The 12,228-nt window shown below is 47.7% G+C and overlaps 1 protein-coding gene across 4 annotated transcripts in view; it reads left to right on the top strand.

Moving 5' to 3' along the window:
• The first annotated feature begins 3,830 nt into the window (after positions 1-3,830).
• Positions 3,831-12,228, top strand: part of NRP1 (neuropilin 1) — a 113,663-nt gene continuing 105,265 nt past the window's right edge. For all 4 annotated transcript variants that reach the window (XM_074867543.1, XM_074867553.1, XM_074867533.1 and 1 more), the window contains exons 1-3: positions 3,831-3,951; positions 4,130-4,624; positions 7,921-8,095. In XM_074867543.1, the coding sequence (XP_074723644.1) occupies positions 4,558-4,624; positions 7,921-8,095 (242 nt within the window). In that variant the 5' untranslated portion in view covers positions 3,831-3,951; positions 4,130-4,557. The remainder of the gene's footprint in view (positions 3,952-4,129; positions 4,625-7,920; positions 8,096-12,228) is intronic.

Raw genomic sequence — 12,228 nt, 5'->3', positions numbered from 1 at the left:
TTGTTATGTTTCTTTTTCAGAATAATACCAAATAAAGGTGTCTTGATCCATTGATTAATCATTTGCCAAACTTAGTTTTTAATTAAATGCATTACTGTGCAATATGAGTGCATAAAGGAGTAAACATCAAAGTTGCTCTGTTCTGCTATTGTTAAAATGGGAAAAGTGTTTTTTCCTTTGGAATTTTAAGTTTTATATTACATGATTTAGCCCAAGGCAAATATTTTTTATGGCTGAATTATAAAGTTCTTGAGAAACAGGTTTATAACAGAAGTGCAGACAATCTTCAAAAAAGCATTATAAGCACCAAGTCAAATAAGCAAAGATGGGCCTGAACCCAAACCCCAAAGCTAGCCACTCCATTAACTTTTTGCATACACTGGATTCAGATTCACTCTTTGTAACACTAACTCATCCTTGCCATAAAATCCCATTACTGATGTGAAAATGGAGAGCTAAACAAATGTGTAAGCAGTTCCAGGATCAGGACCTAAAATACCGTGACTAAAATGTGAGAAGTGGATTATAAAAAGAGACTTCTGAATGTTTCATATGATGCCAGTTTATATTCAAGATGATTAAAGATTAAACATTTTCAGATAAATATATGTAAACCAAGGATAGAATGTCTCCACTCATCATTTCAGGGTAATTCGTACATGGAAGAAACCTGTACCTGTATCTGTGAACTAGAGAGGAAAAAGTTGAGTAGAAAAACTAGATTGATGCCATTCATGTTATGATAAGAAAGGACATTAGTGTACCAGACTGCTATATTTCCTAGGTCTTGAGAATTCAGCAGCAAAAAAAAGTCCCAGTGTGAAATCCAAAATACCCACAGAGCACCAAGGGCAGAAATCCTCTTCCGTGGACCACATTAGCCACAACAGAGGCCATTCCTGTTCAGCTGTCTTTGCAGCCTGGTGCACATCTCTCTGTGCAAGAGGAGAAAGCACTGATATTTGAGACATGCGCATGTTGAAATAAACCTTGGTATATGGATTAGTGGTTGCAAGGCAGGCTGAGGTGGTAAAAGCAACCTTCATCATTAGCCTTACAATTTATCACATTGTACCATCTTCATTAATGTACATGTTCTGCCTGCATTTAAGTGTTTAATTTTTCTTTCAGAGAATGGAATTTCTTTAAAATACGCTAGCTACTAACACACTGTGCCTGTATCTGCGGAAAGTTACTTGTGAATCTGATAGGAAAACAAATGGAGAAAACACTACGGTCGGTCGGTCGGTCGGTCGGTTGGTTGGTTTGGAGCATCTTTACAGCATATGACTGGGAATGAGTATTTCCTCTCTGCAGATTCATAGAAATTACCAGACGAGCAATGTTAATCCCAAAGCAGGAAAGCCATCGTTGTCATGCGCCAAGTGTAATTTTTCATATACATGCTCTCTGGGTATCTGCTTACTACTTTTCACTTACAGACTTAATCTTGGCTTCTGAGAGTGAGTTTTTAAAACAAACATGTATATACTTCTGCAACCCCCCAGTAAGCTACCATCAGCAGGTAATTTCTGTTTTCAAAAACAGATGTACTTTATTATAAAACCTATATTGTCTCTCAGTCAGTTGCAGACTACAACGTGCTTCAGGACAGAACCAATTTATTTCAAGGACTGTCCAGCAGCATGAGAGTTTTAATAATCAGAAAGCACTGTTAACTCTCCCCTTCCCCCTTGTTCTGGGAACTTCTCTAAAAGAAAAAAAATAAAGGGGGTTTAATGTGCTAGCCATAAAATATACATCCCAATCAATCAAGGAAATGCATAAGTATTGCATATGATGATCCAGGGACTGCCTAAAGATGGGGAAATGAGACTGAACCCAATAACTCAGTCTGACTAGTTCCAGCCTGTCGGGTTTCCAGCCTGCCTGCAGACACAGGCATGGGCAGAAGTAGGGGCAAGGGCAGGGGCAGAGGCAGAAGCTAAAGAATGAAAGAATGAAGTGTACAGAGAGTGTAACAGGATCAAACTGCACTTTAGTGCACGATATTACAGAACTGCAATCACGGAAGAGAAAGGGAATGTCTGGCAAAAACTCAGAAAGTAGTGATGAGAGAGTATGCAGTATGAAACCAGCAGACAGATTTCCTACGGACTTAATCTCCAGACTTCAGCTGACCTTAAAGTCAGGGCTTCAAAAGGGCAGCAAGGGAGAGTGAGAGTGGAAGGCTTAAACTCAGGCCTGGAGACAAAGGGATGGAGGAGGCTGAATCTGTGTATGATTTCTGTACACAGATGTAACACATTTGTAGTTAATCTGTGTGGCTGCAGACTTATAACTATGTTTGAAAATTATTTCAAACATAGTTACATCTTCAGAGTGGACAGGGATTTACTGCTGCGGCTGCACTTGGAGGCTGACCCTGCCCCCAGCAAAGCCCAACTCTTTTCCCTCTGCATCCTTCAGAAAGACTCCTTGTGGAGTAGGTCCTCTAACAGTCCTTTTTCCTGATGAAGGGTTAAGAGAGTTTGTCTCCGCTGTGCACCAGTATCAAACTGTTTTCAAACTCTGCTCTGGGAGATGAGAGTGGCTGACATCCACTGTTGGCCGCAGGTCGTTTTCCTAGCGCAGACCCATCTTTGGGGACCATTTAACACTGTGTTTCAGCTTTCAGCCTTAGAGCTCTTCTTCTAACCCCTACCCCAGCGACTGGCTTGCCTCCACACTGAGGGAGCTCAAAGTGCTCCACATGAAAGACGCGGTGGGGTTCAGCTAGGCAATCCCCCCCCGGGTGCTGGGACAGCCTGTAAGGCAGGGCCCTAGGGCAAGGAAGGGACAAGGCCCCATAGCTGGGGAGCACCAGACCGTGCAGCCTAAGCAGCTGGATTCAGAGCCCACTATGTTCCCGCTTTGCGCCTGTCCCCTGGTGCCAGCGAGGCGGGGGGGTGCGGATTGCTCAGAAGGAGACACACAGTCCCCAGTGGGGATTTCATGCCGCATAGCCTCCATGGGGAGCAGAGCCGGCCCCGGGGGCCCCCAGCAGCATCTCAGCCCCCCAGGAGGCTGCATGAAAGACAGACAGACTGGGGGGGCAAAGCCGCTAGGGAAGCTGAGGGAGGCGGGAATGACAGCGAGGGTGGGCGAGAAAGGAGGTGGGAAAAGGGTCGGGGCGGGAGAGGGTTCGGGAAGGGCCCCAGAGATGCAGCAATGCAAAGGGGAGAAGGGCGGTGGGTCCGGGGGAGCCTGCCGCCTGGGGGCCCCCACAGCGGGTCCTCACAGCTCACCCCACACCAGCGCAGCCAGCAGCCCCCAGGATCACAGGGGGTGGGGGTGTCCCACGGGGGACAGCGGAGACTCCGAGGGACACGCGTGGGGCTGGGCTGCACACTCGCACGAAGCAAAAGGGCGGGGGGCGGGGGGGGAAGGTGGCAGAGGGGGAGGCCCGGGAGAGGACGGGGCAGGGTGGCCGCAGGGCGGGCGGTGGGCAGGGTGCGGGTGTCTGCCTGCCTGCCTGCCTGCCTGCGGGGCCGGGCCGGCGGGGCAGGGCCCGGCAGGAGCCCGCGGGGGCGGCGGGGCGCAGGTGGGTGCCTCCGCCTGGGTCGGCTCTACCTGCCGTGGCGGGGGAGGCCGCCTCTCGTTCCCCCTCTCCCCCCCGCGTCCCCCCGAGCCAGCGCCCGCCCCGCCCGGGTGTCAGGGCTGGGGCTTGCCGTGTTTGTTTGTTGGTTCTTCCGCGCTGCCGATGTCTTGGGGGGCTGAGGAGGGAGGGGGGGGGGGGGGGGGGGAGGAGGAGGAGGAGGAGGGCGGGGAGGGGGAGGGGACTGGGGCTTGGGAGACGGCGGCTCCTCGGCCTCTCTTATTGCCGCTGAGTTGCGCTCCTCTTCCTCAGGCTGCGAGCGGGAGTCGCCCGGGCGCTTCTCCGTTCCGCGGCCGGCCGGCCGGCAGCCCCGCGGCGGCAGCAGCGCGCTCGCCCGCCTCCCGCCGGGGCAGGTGAGTGCGGGGCGCCGGGCACCGCCGGGCAGCACCGCCCCGGGGCTGCCGGCCCCGCGGGAGCCGCGGCCGGGGGAGAGCGGGGCAGGCGGGGGGGACGCAGTTCGCCAAACTCCCGCGCCCGGCTGGTCCCCGCTGACGGCCGCTTTCCCTTCTTTCTCTCCTCTCCTCTCCGCAGAGCACACCCGCCCCGTCTCCCGGAGCCCGCCCCGGCAGAGCGCTCCCGAGGTGCCAGCAGCCGCCAGGATTTTTGTCTGTCTTGTTTGTGTGTTTGTTGGTTCTTGTTTTTTGTTTTTGTTTTTTGTTTTTTTCCCCCTCGTTTTCATTTGGCTTTGTAGTCTCGCTGGGAATGGCAGGGGCAGCGGCGCCGGGAGAAGAAACAAGTGTGGGGAAAGGGAGAGGGAGCCGGAGCTAAATGACAGGATGCGGGCGACTTAAGGCACAGAAAGAAGCCAGCCTCCCTCTGCCCCCGGGACTGCCCTTGCGGACCGTGCTTTCTGCTCCTGACTCCGGCTGGAGGATTTAAGACCTAGGAAGAGTTGTGCGTGGAGGGCTTTTTTTTGTTTGTTTTTTCTTCTCCTCCTTGCCCTGCTCTCGGAACGCAAAATGGATTGGGGACTTCTCCTGCACTGTGCAGCCCTCACCTTCACCCTCGCCAGGGCTCTGCGAAGCGGTAAGTGTCACGGGGGGCGTCGGGTCCCAGCCTGGGCGGGCGGCTCCGGGGCTGGGCTCCAGGGGGCGGCCGGTGGGGCCGGCACCGACCTGAGCCCGGCTGGGGGGAACTTTCTGCCGGAGGCGGGAGGTGGCGCGGTCCTCGCCCGAGGATCGCCCGCCCTGGCATTGCCTTCCCACTTCATTTTCTGCTCTTTTGGCTTGTTGTATAAAGCAGGCTGCTCGTTCTCACTAGATCAGGACAGCCAATTATCTTAATAATGTTTCCGCCCATAGGCAATTAAATAAGTCTCGCTTTCGATATCTGAAGGATAATGAACACTTTAAAGGGAAGCCTTTCTCTCCCCCCCCCCCCCCCCCCGCCCCTTTCTTTTTCCAAAGAGTAAGATTTCAGATTATCGTGCCTTTTACTAGCTGTGTGCGTACCTGCGAGCAGTCTTCAAACGGAGAGCTCTCTAGTCTACCCCTTTCCCAAGTCCTCAGTTTACGTGCAACTTGCACAGTGCCAAAAGAGAAGCTGAGCTTTTCTGTGAGGGCTCAAGACTCCCTTCCAAGAGAGAAATCCCGTAACAAATGACTGATGTAGCTAGTGTACTATCAGGCAGCCCTTGAAAACACAACTAATTAAAAGCAACGTGCTCCTCCTTCCCCGAACAATGCCAGGGCACCGTCAATATCTCACTGCATGATGCATTTTTAAAGACGGTCTAATTGTGAGACTGCTTGACGTTTAGCTCTCGCACATGAAACAGCTCGTGCGAGTTTTCCTTTCCCGACAAATCCTGAGCAATTATTATTAACTAATTATCAAATATTTACTTTTGCCTGACTGGGTCTTCAATCAAAGTAATTAAAAGAAGAGAGCACCCTCCACTTATGCTGGTATATTGTTTTAATAAGGGACCGCAAGTGGAGCGTCGTGGAAGAGAGAGAGTATTAAAATCGCGTGGTTTATGATGGAAGTTAATCTCTTTCTCAATATGTGTTGAGGAGGCTGCTTAATTTAATCGGGACGAGCCGCCTCCCCCGGCGCTGTGGGGCTGTGGCAGAGGCGTGCGCCAAACCCGGCCTGGGGACGCTCCCAGGGGTGCGCTTGGCTCACACCCACCCCACACCCCACCCCACACCCCCCAGGTGAGGGGCGCGGGCAGCCGCCTCCCTGACTCCCACGGAAACCAGGGCTGCCCCTAGTCCTGCACCCTCCGAGGGCGGGGAGGGCGGCCCCCGGTGCTCTCGTTGATCATTTCTCCCGGTGGAAAGGAGTAGGGCGGGTTGCTGGGCAGAAGCCTCCACGGCGAGCGGTCAATGGGGTGGCCCTGCTGGAGTCACCAGGGCCATTAACCTCCTCTGTAACCTACTAGGCCCGCTAATGCCACCTTCACCTACATGCGGTACCAGTGTCCGCTAAATTAATTAATTAACCTTATTTAGAACTAATGGTCCAAAGTCATTAGAAACTGCTTCTCTTAATCAAGTGTGAGAGAGATTGCACAGAGCCAGGGAGTCTAGCAGACCGCATTATCTTATTACACTGTCACTTTCCCAGAAGTCGCAGATTAAGGAGCGCTGGTGGTAGCGAGTCCACCTCAGCGTCCTCTGAAGTGACTCTGTCAAGTGACTAGAAGCAGCCCTGCTTTATTTCAGGCATTTAACAGATGCCAGACTCTGCCATGTTGTTTGCAGGGCTGGAGTGGGCTTAATGAGACAGGATCACTTTCCGAGTGTGCTTACACAGGGAGGAAAAGGCAAGATTCCCTGAGAGCCCCAGACAGCGGATTAGCAAAATCACCAGTGACAGCTTTTGAGCTTTGAGCTGCGACGCCTTTTGTTCTGGTCAGAGGAAAACAGCCTGTTTTGCAAAGGCAAAGCGGAAATAAATAATAAGATAGCCTTTCCCAGCAACATGCTTAGCAATATCTGAGTCTTGACCATACAGCTGAGTACATATCATCCCCTTCCCTCCTAATTTATGGCAAATAATTTCTATAAAGAGTGTAGCTTTATGCGGTTTTGATGTGCACTTCCTCATTCTTTTCCATCTGACCTGTTTTTTGTATAATAAATCCTGTACATTTATAAATTCATGCTGAGAGCAAGGAATGCCATTTTGCTTTGACAGGGAATGTATTAGACACAGCACTGCAGTGTGTACATACCATTATTGGGATGTAGTGATATATAGTCTTGCTTTTTAGTGTGGACATTCTTCCTGTGTGTAGTTTCCTGTGATATTTTATTGCTCAAAATTAAACAATGTGTGGAGAAAGTTTTCTCCTCCCTGATGGTATATAGAAAGAAATCCACAGTAGTAAAAAAGTGGCAACACAAACCTGCACTGGTCAGTGAAGTGAGTGGCTCTGTAGGTTGGATTTCTTGTCCCTTTTTATTTTTTCTATAAGCCTTAAAATGCAACCCTGACAATGCTGGTCAAAGGAGCAAGATGCAACATACCGCATTTCACACTTGGTGATTCTGGAAACTTTTGCAACTGTTTTGCTATTAGAACTAAATGTTTGTTGTTGTTGGGGGGGAGGAAGGGACAGAGGGAAGAGGAAAGGATGTTGTTCTGGTCCATTACTTTGATGCAGTCTCCAAGCTTGAATAAACTTCCTTGAAGGAATAAATAGTGGATGATTTCTGCTTCACTAAAACCACTTTGTTCTCTGCTACCCTGGGTTTGAAGGGCACAGATAGTTTCAACCTGCCTAGATTTATGGACTGATAAAACAAAGGGAGGGTCTGCTGCGAATGAGCTTGGATCCACCAAGACAATCCCAGTGGTCAGTGACACAGACCAGGCTTAATCCCAGAGCTGGGCGGGGGGTCAAATGGCATCCTTTTAGCTCTTCTCCCAGCTTTCCTTAAAACTTTATACTTAAGAAGATTATACTTTTTTGAGATAATTGTTTCTCAGGCACCCTTCTGAGACAACACTAACGCTGCTGGGAGGATATGAGGTTTCAGCACTGTAAGGGGCACTGTTTGCTCGGGGTGGGGGGCTTTTTGAAAGGATACTCTTTAGAAATGGGGTATCTTCTGCTATCTGCTGCCTGTCCAGGCGCTGGATTTAAGGATGGGCACGGAGAGGCAGGCCTCTTCCCTTCGGTAAAAAGTAGCAGAGATGCCTTTGCGTTAAAGGCATAAGGGTGCAGCAGAAGTTTGCTTGAAGGTGGCTGCACGCACGCACACACACCCCGCGTTCCCACGGCGGTCGGCTGCTTCGCTGCTGCGGGCTGAACGCGGGTGCGAGCCGAGAGGAGCGGAGAAAAAAAGCCACTCTGTTTGCTTCCCCTGCAGATAAGTGCGGCGACACGATCAAAATTGTAAACCCCGGGTACCTCACCTCGCCCGGCTACCCCCAGTCCTACCACCCCAGCCAAAAGTGCGAGTGGTTGATCCAGGCTCCCGAGCCCTACCAGCGGATCATGATCAACTTCAACCCCCACTTCGACCTGGAGGACCGCGACTGCAAGTAAGTGCTGGCGCCGCGCTTCGGAGCGCCACGGCGCCACCTGCCGGCCCGCCGCAGACCCGCGCCCGCGGAACCCCCGCGCCGCGGGCACCCCCCAACCCCCTCCCCGGACCGCGCTGCCCTCTGCGGGGCTCCGCGCCCCGCCGCCGCGGCCGGGGTTTGCTGTGGCAAGACGCAGGAGGCGCTCAGCGGAGCATTCGGGGGGCGCGGGAGGTTAAAAATACCTCTGGAACTTTTAGAGCTTCGTGAAATATATTTGCGTTCTGTCTGCCTGACGGGCACGCGGGTGGGTGACGGTGGTGATGCGCGTTCTGGGGGTGCGGTTAGGGTGAGGGGGTGAGGCACTGCTGTGTGTTTGTCGGCCTGCTTGTGAGTCTCTAGACTCTAGTGAGTCTCTAGAGTTTTTAAAAAAATAGTTCCCTTTCATTTTGTACCCCCACAAGTGCAAACAGCCTATGGCAGAAACAGGCAATTTCTAAATCGCCGAATCCTCTTAGCGCAGAGTTAGTCTGGCATTTACTCTCAGCCGTTAAGGGGCAGCGCACTGCAGGACTGATAGTCCTGTTCCCTCTTTCTCGCTTTGCTGCTGATTTATAGCCAGTAGCTCCTCTTTCCCCTCCTCCTGTTCTACGGTAGTGCCCGGAGTGGAGGAAGGGGATGGCTGAGGCTCCCTTTGCTCCCCTGTGCTTGCATTCCCTTCGACCATCTATTTCCAAGAGTGAGAAGGGGAGTCACAGCCTCCCAGAATCTGTTCCCCCCCGTTTTCCTCAAATCTGTAAGCCACATAGCTTGCACAAGGCAAGATGGTCAGATCATTCCCCCCTTCAGCATGCCCTCTGAATTCAGTCTGCTTGCTTCATGAAGAAAATATTTTAGTGATTCATTATTTAAAAATTTCTTGAGTATCACGTTTTTTTGCTTCTCCTTCTGACAACTGCAAGAGAGAGTTATTATTCACGAACACTACTAGTCAAGGTTTTCTCTGCATGTCAAAGATTAAACTCAATAGCCATTGGTGTTTGGTATTTCATGGGAGTATTCAAGATTTTACAGGATTTGGCCCTGTAAAAGGATGCTCCGCATCACCAGGAGTGGTTGTAACAGACCATGAGGTTAGGGTGTTGGATTTAGAGAAAGAGAGCAACCGTACTCGAGCACTTAATTTTTACCATGCACTTCTTTGTTCCTATTATTTAATACATTGATTACTTAGATCACAATTATTGATTTCCCTTAAAATGAAGTTCTTTAATGATGCAGTGTGGTGCTTAGTTGCTTTTTTGTTGTTTTTTATAATCTCTTGTACATCAGCATTTCAGTACCATAGTTGAGTGATAATGCCGGAAAACCCTATGCTCATAAAATTAAACTGTCTCTTCGTTAAAATGAGTTTTCACTGTGGTATTGGGGCTGCAGCTCATATTCATGCCATATGTTCACACGCTGACTTCCCATTCTTTAATTCTTAATTTGTTGTACTCAGACAATGATTCAGTTCCCCGTGTCTTCTTGATACAGGTTTTGCTTTTGTTCTGTGGGACAGTGCTAATGCTTTAAAATGTTTGTCTGTCTCTCTTTCTCTCTTAGATAGAGATTAGGAAATTAAATCAAGCATATTTCCGTGTCAAATCCTTTTCGTTCCTTGCTAGAATATATGCTTTTCCAATGCTGTAAAACCAACATGGTCTTTGACAGCAGTAAAGTGGTGCACAGCATACAATTATTTGAAGAACAAGTAATCTTTGTGGCATAGTGTTGTGCTAAACAGTGCTGGGCTGAGCTGAGCTGGGTCCAGGGAAGGGATTGACTCCCTCCCTCCACCTCTCCCTTCTCAATATTCATTGTCCACTCTCCCCCCTTCATTATTTCTTCCTCTGAAAGGGGGCCCAGTGCAGTAATGAGATGGTTGTGGGTGCAAGGAAGTCTCTAAACAGGGTTGTTTGCATTGTCTTTGCAGTGTACAATGGTGATGACTTTACCGTTACTTGGTCTATTCTGAAATGCTAATCTTCCAGGCTATGCTAAATTACTCAGCTGCTACTTCACTTATATTTAAAATTGCTGTTCTTAACTTGAGAGGGATTGTATCTGTGCCAAAAAACTTAGGACCAGAATAATAGAAAATGATTTCAGCAACAGGAATTTGTCAACAATCACTGTGGTTTGAAATTTCAGTGTCTACTTACAAAATTCACATTTCTTGTACCAAGTATTGGATACAACAGTTTAATGCAATAAAACTTGTCACAAGACTTTTTGGGTTTGCAGCTAAGTATGTTTTGATTTCCTAATATACTTAGTTTATTAGCAACTCGGTTTGCAGTCTAGAAATGTGCAATTTAGGTTACACTCTAGTTTATTGAAAGGTTTAGCACTGGAAATTAATAAGCACTTAAATATGAAATGCAGATAGAAAATGAGAGATAGGGGAATTCATGTCTGGGAAGAAAAAATGCCCCGTACAATTAGAGTAGACTAGAAGAGAAGATTAGCTTGCTGGCCTAGCTCCCAAAATCCTCTTTATAATTCTGTTCATTGCATCTTAGACCTTAGTTAGTGTTGAAAACAACTTTAATAACAAGGACCCCCTGAGCCCAGGGAGGGAAACTGTGTGACTTTGGAAAGGTTACCTTCTTGTTCTGTAGTGCCAACAAGAAAATCAAGAGACCTTATCTAACTTTTAAAAATATTACTCCATACAGAGGGCTACATGTATTGAAATGTAAAACTGGTGAAAGGATGTTTCTCTGAGGAGAATCAAAAGCAGCAAATTTAAGTATTAGCTGTACTGAAGCTGTTCCCAGTTAGTCTCTTTGTATGTTAGAGTTTGGAATTAATTTTAAGAATATGCCCTTGATTTACCTACTTATTATGCTATGCCTTAATGAATAAGTATTTCTCAGATGACTCCTAATAAAATTCATATATGTATGATTTTCTGACGATCAGAACCATTTGAGTTGTTTTAAATTTCAAGCAAACATGGTGAAAATTCCTGTTTCTCTGGAGGCATTCCAAAGGACTCAACTTTCACAGTTTTGAAGAATAAAGATACGCAAATAATTAAAAATATGTTCACACAAGCTAGGTTCATCTAGTAAAAAATCTTCTGGCCAGAACTACTGAACCAGCATAATGGAGATACTGGGTCTCAACAGGAAGTATATAATCATGTCAACCACAGATTGTTATCAAGGACATACATAATGAAAAAATACACAGTCTCTTTTTAACTTTTAACTTTAATGAGTGTTATGCCTCCTCTTCAGGAGGCCAAGAAGAAGAAATTATGGTTGTGCTTTACGAGAAAAGTAGTTTGTGTTTGCCATTTTGCCTTTTCTCAAGCAAGCCCCAATAATAGCCATCCATTTTTGGAGTCAGGAACATGGTTAGAATGAATCCAAGAGACAAAACATATGGCTACATATTAGTTAAAATGCTCCAGTGTTTGTTGCATGTGGTAAATGCTTTTCAGCACTTAGCGCAAGCTGTACAAGTCTCGTGTTGCTGAAGTATCCTACTGTGTAAATGTAGCCATCTTGAATCTAGTAAAACTTTATACCTAGATAATAAACAAGAATGTCACTGATACAGTACTTTGAATTTATGGAACTTTTCCGGTTTCCCAGCAATGCACACTATCAGCATGATAATTTATAATGGTTTGTGACAAATGTTGCTGAGCAAAGAGGTGTGTGGTTACATTCAGATCAGATGTCATTATCTAGGGAGCAATAAAAATTTCACAGACACTAGGTTAAAAACATTAAGAAAATGAATGTGAAGCTTCAGAAGAAAAGGGCTTAAGAAAGGTGGAGGGTTGGGTAGAGAAAGCCCAATAGCGGTTTGCTTACTGACAAATTATTGACTTTGTTGCCAGACTTGACTGTATTGTTTTACAGGGTTTTCATAGATATACCACACAGCACAATTGTTTTATTGGCCATCATTTATAGATGCAGAGAGTAAATATCATCCTTGCTTGACAATTATAGAGTGTATACACAATGCTGTCATATCACTTGGAATGGAAAAATTGCCCAATTTGGAAACATTCAAGTTGTAGAAGGAGAGATGTTATAGATAATTATTCTTTATATTGGATTTACCAGGGATTGGTTACACTGATGAGA

Source organism: Strix uralensis, chromosome 1 (genome assembly GCF_047716275.1).
Source record: "Strix uralensis isolate ZFMK-TIS-50842 chromosome 1, bStrUra1, whole genome shotgun sequence".
Taxonomy (NCBI): domain Eukaryota; kingdom Metazoa; phylum Chordata; class Aves; order Strigiformes; family Strigidae; genus Strix; species Strix uralensis.
Note: the sequence above shows the minus strand (reverse complement) of the source record. Positions and strands in the feature narration are given on the sequence as shown.